General features: G+C 52.2%; 2 protein-coding genes across 2 annotated transcripts, besides 9 other annotated features; one reads left to right on the forward strand and one right to left on the reverse strand.

Moving 5' to 3' along the window:
- Window positions 1–5,072: part of a mobile genetic element that runs on past the window's edge.
- Window positions 1,156–1,193: a tandem repeat.
- Window positions 5,073–5,156: 84 nt separating the features above from the next.
- Window positions 5,157–5,313: a dispersed repeat.
- Window positions 5,314–8,567: a mobile genetic element.
- Window positions 7,653–7,656: a direct repeat.
- Window positions 7,657–8,310: a long terminal repeat.
- Window positions 7,657–14,662: part of a mobile genetic element that runs on past the window's edge.
- Window positions 8,573–14,662: part of a mobile genetic element that runs on past the window's edge.
- On the reverse strand, window positions 8,887–10,611 carry EKO05_0010848 (uncharacterized protein; the record flags this gene model as incomplete). The annotated part of the gene is made up of 1 exon (XM_059637860.1): window positions 8,887–10,611. The coding sequence occupies one exon, from the start codon at window positions 10,609–10,611 to the stop codon at window positions 8,887–8,889; it is 1,725 nt and encodes a 574-aa protein (XP_059493843.1).
- On the forward strand, window positions 11,217–14,198 carry EKO05_0010849 (uncharacterized protein; the record flags this gene model as incomplete). The annotated part of the gene is made up of 1 exon (XM_059637861.1): window positions 11,217–14,198. One exon carries the CDS (start codon window positions 11,217–11,219, stop codon window positions 14,196–14,198), a length of 2,982 nt encoding a protein of 993 aa, XP_059493844.1.
- Window positions 13,098–13,163: a tandem repeat.

Raw genomic sequence — 14,662 nt, forward strand, 5'->3', positions numbered from 1 at the left:
ACTTTAAGCACTTGGCTAAGTACCAGGTAGCAGTGTGCAAGGAGTGCTGGTACGCAGTATGGCCGGACCAGATTAAGAGCCACTTGCAGAAGTAACACAAGAGGCCGCTAAAGAACGTTAGAGCTGTAGGGGATGCCGTCTGTCAGTGGGCGGGCTTGCTACAGTACCCCAGCGAGTGGACAGTACTAGACAACAACGTGCAGCCTATCCCCCAGCTGCTAGTATACAACAATGGCTTGCTATACCAACTTAAGCCTAAAAAATGCTGGCATATTACAAGAACTGTTAACTTGATTAAAAAGCACTGGCGCAAAGACCACAACGGCTGGTTGCTGGGAAAAAGGCAAGGACGTCCTAGCTGAACTCGGGCAGGGGCGTTATAAGCCTAGATAGAAGACGGCTGCAAGCGCGTACACTGCCAGCGACTTTTTAGCAGCTAGCACAGATCGCAGTACTTTAAGGTGCGTCACACCCCAGACAGCGGCCCGCAGCCCGTCCCTACAGAGGGCGAGGCAGCGTGGGCGCGCGTAGGCGAAGAGATGGCCAAGACGTGGGCCAACGTCAAGAACCGGGCAAAGACAACGATCAAAGACAGGGAGAAGGACGAGGCGGCCCCATGGCTGGAGCGGACTGGGTGGCTGCCGTACTTGAACAAACTAGATTGTCCCAAATTGCTAGCAAGCATCAAGGAGCCTAACATAGACCTAGAGAAAGATAAGGAGCCTGTTAAGGCTGCGATTTAGAGCGCGATAGATGGACTGGCCTGCGTAAGCCAGACGTCTGTTATTAAGCGGACAGGCATATTTGTGCGTATAGAGGCCATTTGTACAGAGAAGCACCAGACTAGGTACACGCCGCTGCAGGCGTACATGGACGAGAAGTCAATTAAAGAGCGGTCACGCCCGTGGAAGCAGATACTGATGTTTTTCGCAAGGACGCAGAGGGAGCACCGTTGGAACAGCCCCAAGTACCGCTTCACACAGCAGCAGCGCGAGGCGTGGGAGGCATTGATTGAGCAGGCAGAGAGAGACGTAGGCGGGGCAGAGATGGAGGTAGCGGACAAGGACCAGGATGAGGACGAGGAGGAAGAGGAGGAGGAGGACGAGATGATGATCGATGAACTTAACGACGAGCAGGACCCGTCCGAGTGCGACAACAAGCCCGAGAACAAGCCTAAGAACAAGCCCAAGCACGCAAAGCTGACGCTGATTAAGAAAGCGTGCTTAATGTTTTGCATTGCGCTGCTTAACTAGCGTATCTGCTGCAAGGAGTATAACTGCGCGTTGGTGTGTGCGTTGGCTGTGCTCGGCGTTAAAGAGGACGGCTGGAAGGATGCTGAGCTGTACCCGCTGATATTGTTATTAGTAATTAAAATCACCTGTTTTATGGTTGTACAACACGCACTTAAGCTGTCTAAGCCGTTTAAAGAGGAGGTGTTTAACAACAACAGCGCGTACAGGGGGAGCGACAGCGGCAGCAGTAACCCCAGGCTGCGTTAACTAAAAGGCTGCTTAGAGTTTGTGCAGCAGATGATGGACAGGTTTATGGTACGAGGCAGCCACAGCCTAATGTAGTAGATGCTCGACTTGCGTACGTACAGGCTGAAGGTGCATTTTAACACCACCGCGCGAGGGAACGTTAAGTGGATAGGTAGGGACGAGCTGCTGTATAAGAACGTGCACTTTACTATAGCCTAGTTCTGCAGCATAGTGCACAGGATGCAAGCAGAGAACAAGCAGATGCTGGTTAAGGAGCTGCTGTTTTGCAACGGGCAGACGGCAGATCAAGTCCCCCAGATTCCGTGGGAGCAGCTGCGCGACAACCCGACCGACGATCGACCTGGGTGGAACTTTTTAAAAGACCAGCGCACCCGCATGCCTGTGGACAGAGAGAGCTGGTTGTTTGAACAAGTAGGGCAAGACGCCACAATGCGGGAGCGGTTCATCAAGCCAGCCACCTGTTCTAGGATTGATAGGAACGAAGTGGAGCGGTACATGGACTGTGTAGTTGCGTTTAGGGAGAAGCTGCTCGCGCTCATGCACATGACGGCAGGACAACCTGCGCGGGCGACGGAGATATTGAGCGTCCGACACAGCAACACAATCAAGGGCAGGCACTGCAACATATTTATTAAGGACGGCATAGTTGTTTTTGTTACGCGATACCACAAGGGGTACGCTGTTAGCAGCAACGTTAAGATTATCTATTGGTACTTGCCGCGTAAGGTAGGTGAGCTGCTGGTGTGGTACGTATGGTTGGTGTTGCTGTTCTAGCAGCAATTAGAGGCGATGGTGTGGGAGAAGGAGACAATGTTATCCCACTTGTGGCCCGCCGACCTGAACGGGCGCAAATAGACTTCGGAGCGTGTGCAGGAGACGTTGAAGCGCAAGAGCCGAATCAGGCTTAAATAAGAGTTGACGATTGCAGCGTACCGTGAGATCGCTATTGGCATCAGCTGGCGATTTTTGCGCGGCTCGACAGCGTTCGCCGCCAAGGAAGGCGAGGAAAACGAGGAGTGGAAGGAGGAGAACATGGCGGCCATTATTTAAGACAAGCAGTCTAGACATATGTTGCACGTAGCAGGTATAGTGTACGCACGCGGCATTATAGAGATAGCAGGTGTCACAGCTAACAGAAGGCAGCTGTTCTGCAACTCAAGCACTGATTGGCACCGGTTTTTGGGTTTTTAGTTGGCTGTAGACGCATCGGCAGACGTAAAGAAGCGCAAGCAGGCGCTGTTTGAGAGCGAGGCCGACGAGGCGAGGATCGAGAGGCTGGAGCGGCTGAGGAAGATAGACCTGGCAGCGCAACTTAAGCAAATAAAGGGCAAGAAAGCCAAGTTCAGAGGCGTGCAGAAGGAGGCCATCAAGGCGATCATTGCCGGCGAGAGCCCCGTCGTGGCTGTGATGCCAACCAGCGCAGGCAAAAGCATGTTGTTTATGTTGCCAGCGTGGGCAGAGCAAGGCAGGACAACAGTAGTCGTTGTGCCGTTAATTTTGCTGCGTAGTAACATGATGCGACAGTGCAAGGAGCTGGGGATATCGTGTGCCGAATAGGCAAGTTGCTGCCTGCCTGACGCAGCAGCCATTGTGTTTGTAACGCCCGAATCAGCTGTAGGAGAAGCGTTCGCAACGTTTTTGAACCAGCTGCGAGCGACGCGGCAGCTGGACCATATTGTGATCAACAAGTGTTACATTATGTTGAACCGTTAATACACATTCCGCAAGCAGATGCAACAGCTCAGCAGGCTGGCAGCAGCCGAGACGCAGATAGTGCTGTTGACAGCAACGTTGCTGCTGACAGAAGAGGACAAGCTGTATCAACAAATGCATTACAAGCAGAAGCAGGTCAGGATGTTCAGACAACCAACCACCAGGACGAACGTGGCGTATCAGACTATTAAGATCAGCCAGTCTGCAAAGAAGAAGGACGTTAAGTTAATGGTTGTTAAGACAGTGCAGCAGAAGATGCAGAAGTACAAGACAGGCAAGCTTATTATATATAGCAATTCAAAACTAAAGGTAAAGGCGTTAGCAGAGCAGTTGGATTGTTACGTGTATCACGCGGATGCCGTAGGCAAGCCGACCATGTTGGCGGACTTTATGGCAGGCAAGCAGCGCGTGATTGTAGCAACGAGCGCGTTAGGGATAGGCGTGGACATACCAGATGTACAGTGTATTATTCACATTAATTAGCCATTCACTATATTAGATTACGCACAAGAGAGCAGCAGGGCAGGCCAGGACAGGTTGCGAAGCGAGGCAGTTTTAATTGTTCAGGATAGGAAACAACGCACTAACAACAACAGGACAGAAGCTGAGCAGCAGATGGTGAGGGAGTATGTGGAAGGTGGCGAGAGCAGGGCGGTTAGCTGCAGGAGGGAAGTGTTGGACGGGTATTTGGATGGGAGGAAGGATCAAGCAGGGTGTAGAGAGGAGGACAACAAGGAGATGTGCAACGTGTGCCGAGGGATAGACAGGCAGCTGGAGGAGGTGGTAGAGGAAGAAACAGAAGAAGAGAGCGAGCCAGAGAACAACGATCAGGACGAGATGGACGTTGTTGAAGCCGAGCGAGAAGAGGTGCAGCAGGTGTTTCGGCAGCAGGAGCAGGCGCGTCAGGGGCCGTGGCAGACGTTAACAGAGCATCAACAGCAAGAGTTTGCTGATATAGAGTGGGTGCGCAGGCAGTTAGCATAGTAGGCGAATCGATGCGGGATATGCAAGGGAGCAGGCAACGCGCAGAGCAGACATAACATACGGCAGTGTTAGAGGGCAGAAAGCAAAAAAGCAAAAGAGATAGTACAGAGGATAGATAATCAAGTTTGGTTTAACATGTTTTTAGGCTGTTTCCCGTGCAGTGGCGTGCCGCAGGAGATTTGCAATAGCTGGGAACTGAACGGGGAGGGGCGATATCAACGAGTAGAGGACGGAACTTGTCAGTACACTGGGGTATTAAGCGCAGGGTTAATAGGCATAGTATTCAGTTACACAGAGGCAAATGCCTAATAGCAGGTCCAATTAGTAGAGCTTGGGGTGGACGATGCAGGACCGGGTAGGATGTTAATCGAATATTTAGGGAAGAAGCAGCCGCTGGACAACGTGGAGAGCAACAATTTAGTTAAGGAATTTTGTTAGATTACGCGGTTGTTAGCTGAGTAGACGCAGTAGATGCAGTAGTAGCAAATGAAAGAATTTCCGCTCACAATTCATAGAAGCGGTGCAGCCGAGTTAGGTTCAGGCTGGGACGGAAGTCAGGGTAGTGGAGTTGCAGTCAGGCCCGGACGCAAGTTAGCATTAGGGTTAAGTTCCAGTCTGGACGCAAATTAAGGTAGAGTTACCGGCGTTTACGGCAAGCAGATTATTAACAAGACAGACAAAGGAGCAGAAGCGCACACAAGCGCAGAGAGTATAAGTAAAGAGGGTAGTAGAGACAAGTAGAGGTGTTAGAGCTGCGGTGGGGGCTGGGACGCATGTCAGGATAGGGTTAGGGTTATACGTGGTTTAGTTGAGCAAGCAACAGCATGTAGAAGAACACAGACGCCCGCAAGAGACAGCCACTAACCTAAGTAGTTCCCCCCAACCTATGCAGATCCCCCAACCTAAGTAAAGCCCCCAACCCAAGTAAAGCCCCCCAACCCAAGTAGAGCCCCTAACCTATGCGGATCCCCCAACCCATGTAGAGCCCCCCCGACCCAAGTAGAGCCCCCAACCCATGCGGATCCCCCAACCCACGTAGTTAGCACCAACCCGCATAGTCAGCATTAACCTGCGTAGTAAGCATCAACCCGCGTAGTAAGCATTAACCCGCGTAGTATCCCAAGTGGTTCCCAAAGTGGTCCGCCAACCCAAGTGGTTGCCTAGTAGTCCCCCAGCCCGAGTGGGTCCACAAGTGGTTCCCTAAGTAGTTCCACAAGTAGTGCGTTAACCCAAGTAGTTGCCCCACCTAAGTGGCACGTCCAACCTGAGTGGGTCCCCCAATCCAAGTGGTTCCCAAGTAGTTCCCCCAAGTGGCCCGAAAGTAGTCCCCCTAAGTGGCCCGAAAGTGGTCCCTGCAAGCTAAGGGAGTCCATATTAGTGCCCCCAAGTAGTAAGAGCCAATCATTTAAGAACAGCGCACAGCCTAGAAAGAGCCCGCAAACCAGGAAGAGCACCTAAAAGCAAGTAAGTCCCTAACCTAAAGCAGCCGTTTGTATTAAAAAGAAAGCGCAGGATCAAGACAACGAAAATTAGGGAAAAGTAAGATATAGAGAGGAGGAGGCATTTAAAAAGGTTTTTAGGCGTTTAGAGAGTATTGTTACAAGATAGAACAGTAGTTAGGGGAAGTTTAGCAAACCCGATCGTGGTGCCGCAGCCAGAAAGGCATTCCTAATCCCGTAGATGTTGTAGTGCGTAAGAGAAGGGTGGGCGGTAGGCCCGTCAGGTGTTACAAAGCAGTCGGGCGGGGCGGTAGAGGGTGAAGGAGAAAGAGGGGAGGTAGGTAGGGCCGTAATAAGGTATCACAAGCAAGGGATGAGGGAGAGAAGAGGGTAGAAGAAGGGGTGGGCGGTGGGCCCGTAGGTGTTTTAAGAGAGGGTTGCTAAGAAGAAGGGAGAAGAGGGTAGGCGGTGGGCCCGTAAGGTGTCACAAAGAAGCCGAGCGCAGCGGTGAAGTAGAAGGGGGGGGCGGAAGGCCCGTGGGGAGGCACAAGAAGCGCAGTAGTTAAGAAAAGAGAAGAGGTAGGCGACGAAGCCGTGATGAGGTATCATTGAGAGGTTAACATAGCAAAGCAGTAGAGAGGTAAGCCGTAATAATGTATTACAAGGACGCCGAGCGAAGTAGTTAACAATAGCACAGAACAAGAAGAGGCTGACAGTAAGGCGTACAACCTGTAGAGGTGCCCCCGAGCCCGTAGAGAGGTCTGTAACCCGTGAAGAGGCCCCTGTAACCGGTGCGTTAGTGACGCGTAACAGGGGTGTAGCAGATACCCGTCTGAGAGTGCAGCAAGTGTCAACAGAAGCGTGGTCGAGACCGTTAGAGAAAGGCGAAAGGGTGGAGAGGGAGGGAAGGCGGGCAGTCGAGGAGCATGACCTGTGACTAGTAAGAGACAACAGCAAACAGCCTGTAAAAGGCCAGGTAACCAGCAAGAAGGTTAACAGAGCAAGCAGATCCGTTGTCAAAAGCAGAAGAGCACAGCATTAAACCGTAGAAACAATTGAGACAGCGTTTAGGGGAGAAGAACCAAAGGGGGGCCTGTAAGGTGTCACAAGAGAGTAAGCGTAACAAAGACGTCAGATAAGTGAAGTTAGGTTTAGGACCAGACACAGGTCGAGGTTAGGGTTAGGGTTACCCGCATTTGCAGGCCGGCAACCGGTAGGGGGTATGACGGAAACCCGCCTAAGAGTGCACAGGGCATATTGTGCGTTAGAGAGACGCGCCTGCAAACCAAAAAGGCTGTAACGCGCAAGAGAGGGGTAGGTGGTAGGCCCGTCAGGTGTCACAAGAGAGCAGTAAGGAGGGAAGGGAAAGTTAATAATAGGAAAAAGTAAGTGTCGAGTTGAAAGTAAAAGAAGGAGAAAGGAGATAGGAGTTGAGGAGAAGAGGGTGGTTGAGGAGAAAGAGGGTAAGGGAGAAAGAGGGGTAGGCGGTGGGCCTGTGATAAGGTATCATGGGAGAGGGAGTAGAGGGGTGGGCGGGGGGCGTTGGATGTGCCCCTGGGGAGCGAAGCGGTTGAGAGTGAAGGAGGGAAGGTGGTTGAGACCGCGGAGCGGAACAGAAGAGAGTGAAGGAGGGGAGGTGGTTGAGACCGCGGAGCGGAATAGAAGAGAGAGAAAAAGACAGTAGCGTAGTAATAGTAGTAAAGAAGAAGAAAAGAAAGAAGAAAAGAAAGAAGGAAAATAGCATAGTATTAGTTAAGTATAAAGGAATAGAGTTAAGAGTTGTTTATAAGTAGAAGAAGATAGTAATAATAATAAAAAAAGTACAAAAGAAAATCGAGAGATGGTAGATAGAGATAAAAAGAAAAAGGAAAGAAACAATAGATATATAGAAGAGGGAAGTTAGAAGATAAGATATAAATAAGTTTTAAATAGTAAAAAGAATTAAAGAGAAAAGAGGGAAGTAGAAGAAGAAGATAGTTAATTAGAGGAGATATTGAATAAAAGAATAGTTAGAGAGAAGGTAAAAAGATAAGAAAAATTAGAAAAAGTTAGTAGAGTAAAAGAGAGAGTACAGATTGAAGGTAGGTGTAAGAAGAGAAGGAGGAAAGTTAAGGTGTTAGAAAAGAGAGTAGTAGAGAAAATTAAGTAGAAAAGAGGAGTAGAAAAGATAAGAAGAAGAGAGTAAGTATTAAGAGTAAAAAATTAGAGAGAGAAGAGAAAGGTAGAAAGAGAATAAGTAAGAGAGAGAGAGGGTAAGTAAGAAAGTAAGTTTATATGTAAGGAAGAAGGTAAGGAATAGAGTAAGAGAGAGTAGAGAAGAAAGTAATAATAATAGTTAGGTTTTAGTGTAAGAAGAGGGGTAGGGTTAGAAGAAAAGTTAGAAGAGTAAAAGTTGAAGTTTTAAAAAAGAGAGAAGAAGGAGAGTAGGAAAAGAAAGAGTGGTAGTTTAAAGAAAGATTGTTAAAAAGTGAAGAAGATTAGGAGTAGTAGAATAAGGAAAGAAAAGGATAAGGGAAGTAGAAAGGATAAGGTGTGTAGAAAGGATAGAGAAAAGTAGTAAGGATTAGAGAATAGGTGTTAAGAGTAGAAGAGTAGAGGGAAGAAAAAGATAAGAGAAGAAGAAGTAGAAGAGAGTAGAGTAAAGAGAAGAATAAAGTAAGGAAGAAAGTAGAGTATTAAAAAGAGTAGAGTAAGAGAGAAAAAGAGGGTAAGTGTAAGGGTTAGGGTTTTAGAGTAAGAAGAGGGTTAGGGTTTTAGAGTAAGAAGAGGGTTAGGGTTTTAGAATAAGAAGAGGGTTAGGGTTTTAGAGTTAGAAGAGAGTTAGGGTGTTAATATAGAGAGAGTAGAAGGGGTTTAAGAAAAAAGAAGTAGAAATAGATAAAGAAAGAAGTAGGTAGAAGTGTAAGAAGAGAGATAAAAAGAAGGAAGAAGACTCCCAGTGATTATACGAACAAAGACAGTGTATTTGTTCGCTTTGCCTATGTAAATTTTAGCGTGAGCACAGACACTCGACTGTATTTGTTCGCTTTTTCAGCGTGAATTTGTTCGCTGTTCCTGAAGTCAAATATTGCTGCAACGATTGCGGAACGTGTACAAAGTGCGTCCCAATTGTATGTTGAATTTCTAGAAGAATCGAGCATACGGTACGTGAGTGGAATATAGTAGATGTTTCAATATTAATGTTTGTGATGTTGTAGGGCAGTATCGATAAGGTATGTAGCACAATGTTCAGAGTTGAGCGCAGGTAACATCTACTCTACAGGATGGAACAATTCAAGCAAAGTTAGCTGACGCAACCGCGGAGCTGGCGTAGGACTCTTCGGCGAAGCATGACTTTGCTCTCTGGTGCTGTCGTCAACGCTGTTGTCAGTTTCGTCGTCTTCGCTGTCTTGAATCTCTTCCACCTCGTAGATGGTTGCTGGCGCCTCCGCCTCAATGCTCAGCGTTTTCTTCTCGTTGATGGGCCCGCCAGCAATTCCCTCTGGCCCTAACCAGTTCTTAAGTGCCTTGCTAGCTGCACAAATGTCTGGACACTCCTTCTTAAGTAGCTCAATCCAGACATGCAGCTGGCCTACACGGAGGGTGCGTTCTATCCAGCGATTCGCAATCTCGTCGTGTGGTATCAGGGTCAGAATGCCCCAGCCTAGCTCCTGACTAATGGAGTACCAGCGCATGGCTTGGCCTAACCGTCGTCTAAACACCTGCTTGTCCTTCTTAGTGGCGTTGGGACTAACTAACTCTACTAGCGCTGCAACTGCCTCTGTGCGGATCTGTCCCTTTCCGTATCGATTTCGCGTCCTGTCGTTGCTAGATACAAAGTCGTTATGCCGGATCTGCGCTATCTTGTTAGAGTATGCTTGACCTAGGAGAGCTGACGCCCATCGAGACTCGATATGGACAGCTGCTAGCTCTGCTTCGTAACGTGTGCACATGTTCCAGGCAAAGCAGAAATCCCTGTCAGCATCGTTGCGCACACTCAGCAGCTGCAAGCGCTTAGCTCCCGCACCGGTCCTGCTCTGGCTGCCAGCGAGCTCGCCGCCACCTCTGAAGGGTGAGCCACGTTCTCGCCAAGCCTGCAGGAACTGGGCAGCGTGGTACCGAGAGGACTGGTTTCCAAGCACGCGCGCTTTCTCTAGAAGGGTGCAGGCCGTGAGGTAGGGAGTTTGGGTGGAGCTGTAGAAGTCCGTGTCATCGGAGACCGGCTGCTTGATGATCCAGGCGACGACGGACTCGTCCTTTTGCACAATAGAGGTGTAGGCAGCCTGCTCTGGAAGAGGAGCCTTGTCGCCAGGTGCTACCAGACCAAGGGCAAGCCGCTTCTTCGCACGCGAAGTGGCGAGTGTCCTGCTGCGTTTTTGCTCCGCACGGCGGTTGTTGTTGGAGATGGTAGTGATGTGCAGAGGGGAGTCTTTCAGCTGCTTATCCGGTTTGCTAGGCTGTGACAGCTGAGGGCTGGCTGGATGTGTCTCATTGGTGGTTGTTCGAGCGCGCTTTGGTGTAGGGGCCGGCGCAGATAGGTGTGGCCGCTTCTTTTGTTGCGGGGGTGGAGCGGAGGCCTGTTGTGAAGGGGAAGCAAAGGGCTTCTGCGCAGACGGCGGCTCTTCCATCCCGTCCTCCGCAAGCGACTCGGCCGCGCAGACCAGACGATCCCAGATATTGTCAGGCAGGACGTCGTCGGCGAGCGTCTCGCGCAGAAGCCAGATCGCTGACAAGACGGAGTGGGCAATGAAGACGGGCTTGCAGACGCTGGCATCGTCACGGGTGGGGATCAGCCATCCTGCGCTGTGCGGACGAGCACCTGGATCACGCTGCGAGCGTGAGATGGTCGCTCGGCAGAAGAAGAGCTTCTTGTAGTCCTCATTCGGCGGCTCGTACGCGTAGTTGCGAACGAAGTCAGCTTCGCTGGCCAGAGGAAAGCTCCGACGACCGCCATCAAACCGCTCTGCGGCGCTGTCTAATGCTGCCAACCAGTGCATTATCGACTTGTGTACTGCGAATGAGGTTGCGAGCGGAAGTTTGGACGAAGGTTGTGCGGAAAGGGGGTTGGGTGTTGTTGAGGTTCTGACGCGGTCACACCGCGGCACCGAAAGTCAGGCCGCGCACGGATGTACCACGACGCCCTCACCAACCAGCGTTAGCAGAGCTGGGAGCGCAATCAAACCAAAAGCAAGATCGATACACAGTCTGTCGATCAATATGCTGGGGATAGCAAACACTAGGCCAACGGACGTGTTGCATAGCGCCCACTTGTGTCCCTTCTGCTCCTTACACTATAGAACTATTTGCGCAGCTGTTTGAACACCAGCCTGAACTTCGAGTCGTAGTTTGTAAACCATGTGCCACTGCTATTCCACCAGCGCAGATCGTTACGCACCTCAAAGAGCGCCATCCCAAGGTCACAGTCGCTACGCGCAAGAGCCTGGCGGCAGCTGTACGCGCGCTACCAAACCTTGCGTGGAGTCCAGGAGACGTGCGTGTACCAAGGCCGGCTAAGGAGCCCGTCTTTGGTCTGAAAAGCCGAGAAGACGGGCTGGTATGCTTGTCGGAGCGTTGTTGGTATACCTGCATCTCGCTGCAGGGCATGCAGAAACATTGCAAGGATGAGCATGGCTGGGTGAACGAACAAAAGCGAGGGGGAGATATGAGGCAAAAGAGCAAGCACTCGCGCAACCGAGTATGGCGAGACAGCCAATCCTGCCAGCGCTTGTTTAGAGCTGTTGGCTGGCCGGCGTATGTTGCAGTCGAGACGAGCGTTGGAGCTGCGACTCTAGCAGACATCTCCCAGAGAGTGAAGGCAGATCGCCAGCATCAGCGAGAAGAGCGTGAGGCAGCAGCAGCGCAGGATAAGATTAAAGAGGGCATCCGTTCGCAGGCTGATCCGTGGCTAGAGCTCACAGAATGGGTCCCGCACCTACAAGGTATCCCAAGGGCGGCACTTCTGCGCGCTAAACAGCTAGCTGGTGGGGAGGTAGACGCGCGTGGGAAGGAAGAAGTGGCGTTTGACAACACGGGCTTACGCGATGTTTGCAAAGCTATAGAGCGGCTGATACGAAAAGCGTTCGATAGCAGCCGAGCTGAGGTTGTCGGCAGACTCGCACTGGAGATTATCGAGCGACGTGAGGCGGGCGCAGAATCGAACGAGCGGCCCTTCTACGCTAGGCATCGAGTCGGTACGATCAAGAAGTACAGCCAGAAGCTGGTGAGCATCCTCTGCTACCTGTGGCGCACATATGACCAGGTCGAGCGGCCGCCATACAAACTTACCAGCACGCAAGACGCCCTCTTGGTGTCACTCCAGCAAATAGCCCGCTCAGACGACGCTGCGAAGAAAGAGAAACTGGAAGAGCGATGCCTGCGCTTTTGGATCGCCTTGCTCAACCACAGCCTGACTGGCGACGAGCACGAGAGCGCACTGCTGAGCGGAGTGGCTGTCCTCGGCCTCAAGCCTGATCACCATGGCGGTGGGTGGGTTCCGGCGCACGAGTTCTCGCCAACGCTGTCTGCTTTGATCACTACCTCGAAAGCGCTTGTAGTGCATCATGCCCGCTGCCAGCGAGATAAAGCGCTTCAGAAAGACCCTTGTACAGCACCTACTGCGTATGAGCTAGTTAAAGACATGTCTGAACGGTTTATGACGCTGTCCGACTTCAAAGGCACACCCAGTCCTATGAATCGAATGCTCCGCTTGCGTACGCTAGCTAGAACACAGGCAAAGCGACGTAATACTCCCGGTATCGTGTCGTGGGATGGAGATCGGCTTCTCATTGACAAGCAGAGCTTTTCGCTAGCCGATCTCCGGTCGATGGTGAAGGGACTCTGCGAGACGGTGCGGTTGCAGCTATTCAAGGACGTCCTACTCTTGGATCTAGACGAAAGGGGTTGCGTGCGACCCGGGACCACCCCGCTTCCAGAGGTGTCCGTGGACAAACTCGTCGATCAGCCAGCCGAGCTGGCTACGGGCTGGAGCTTTCTGAAGCACCCTAACAACCAGCTAGATAGATGGCAAGACTGGCTTCTAGACCGGGTGTTGGACGAGGCTCCGCTAAGGGAGAGATTCATTCGTGGGATAGATAGCACACAACGGCCGGAACGGACGCTATGGCGCGATGACGCTGTAGCTAGGTACATGAAAGGAGTGCGTCGGTTTAAAGAAGGCCTCTTCACGCTTGTTCACATGTCTGGCGGCGGGCCTGGTCGCGGGACAGAGATTACCTCGATACAGTGCGAGAACAGTGCAGACGGGGTAGGGTATCAGGGGGTGTTTGTAGAGGGTGGCCTGGTATCCTTCACCACCACGTACCACAAGGGGTATAGCTTCAGCAAGCGTGTCAAGACGATCCACCGCTATGTTCCCTGGGAGGTGGGTGAGCTGGTGGTGTACTTCCTCGGGCTCGGTCGACCGTTCATAGATGATCTCCAGATGCTGCACAATGGCGTTGCCCGCCCTACCGCTTTCATCTGGGAGCCAGAGCCGGAGGAGCAGTGGGGCGACGAGAGCGATAGCGAAGAGAGCGACGACAGAGACGAGTACGGCGAAGCCGACCGTAAGAAGGCACGATCCGCTAACCCAGACGGGTACTGGGGCACCGATCGCATACGCCGTGTCCTGCGCGAGCAGACCTTTCAGTACATGAACACCGCTCTCGGCACCCGCGCCTGGCGGCATGCCTACCCAGCCATCCACCGAGAGCTGGCAAGAGATGGACAAGCACGCGACTGGTTGGAAGTGCTCTACTGGAACAAAGCGCCGGCGAAGAGCAACGCGCAAGCGTTGCAGTCCGGCCACAGCCTTGAAACAGAGGAGGGCAACTACGGCCGCTCCATGATGGAGTCTCCCTTTCAGACCATGGCCGAGCGGGAGGAGTTCCGGCGGGTGAGCATGGACTGGCATCGCGTGCTGGAGTTTGCATCCGCCTGGGAGGACGGCCGCATGCACCCCGGTGTTCGCGCGGAGATGGTAGCGCAGCAAGAGAAGCAGGCGCTCCAGCGCTGGTCGTCGCTCGCGATGGTGGACCTCAAGGCAGAGTTCAGGCGACTCGCTGGACGGCCGGACGCCGAGTATCGTGGCAAGCAAGAAGAAAGCCTTGAGGCTGTGATGCAGCGACGGCTGCGCGTGCTAGTTGTTATGGCTACCGGCACCGGCAAGAGTATGCTGTTCATGCTGCCCGCGTCCGTCTCGCCAGGCGGCGTCTCCGTGGTCGTGGCTCCGTTGAATGCCTTGCGAGACGATCTGCAAGATCGCTGCGACCAGCTCGGCATCCCCTGCGCGAAGTGGGATGGAAGAAGACCGCCGTACTGGGCTCGTATTGTGCTGGTGACGCCTGAGAGCGCAGTCACGAAGGCGTTCGGCAGGTTTATTGACGAAAAGCGCATGCTCCATCAGCTAGATCGTATCGTGATAGACGAGTGCCACGTGCTGCTGGAGTCGACACAGGACTGGCGGCCAGACCTCCTCAAGATGGTGGAGATGACGGAGAAGGGCACACAGGTTGTCTACCTGACTGCAACCTTGCCGCCCACGCTGCAGCCCGCCTTCTTGCACACCGCAGGGCTCGATGCCTAGACCGTAACCATATGCCGCGATGAACGCACCACGCGAACGAACATTGCGTACCAGGTGCTAGAGTACACACGTGGCACGCTAGAAAAAGTACTTATTGAGCTTGTGGCTGCGAAGAGGAGTAGGTACGGACCCAAGGCGCAGATCATCGTCTATTGTCCAACTGTGGACGAGACGAAACGGCTTGCGAAGCTTCTGCAGTGCTCTGCATACTACCGTCAGATGGGCTCAGACGAGGAAAAGGCACGCATGGTGCGAAGCTTCACCCTAGGCATAGAGAAGCTTTGTACAGCCACGAACATGCTGGGTCTTGGGCTCGACGCTGCAGGCGTCCGGGTGGTGATCCACGTTGCCATGTGTCCCCTGCTGCTCCAATATGTGCAAGAGAGCGGCCGGGCGGACGAACGGGCTCGACAGCGAGTCTATTGTTATGAGAGCGTGCTATGTAACAAAAGAGGGGAGGGTAG

The sequence above is a fragment of the Ascochyta rabiei genome, chromosome 20 (genome assembly GCF_004011695.2).
Source record: "Ascochyta rabiei chromosome 20, complete sequence".
Taxonomy (NCBI): Eukaryota; Fungi; Ascomycota; class Dothideomycetes; order Pleosporales; family Didymellaceae; genus Ascochyta; species Ascochyta rabiei.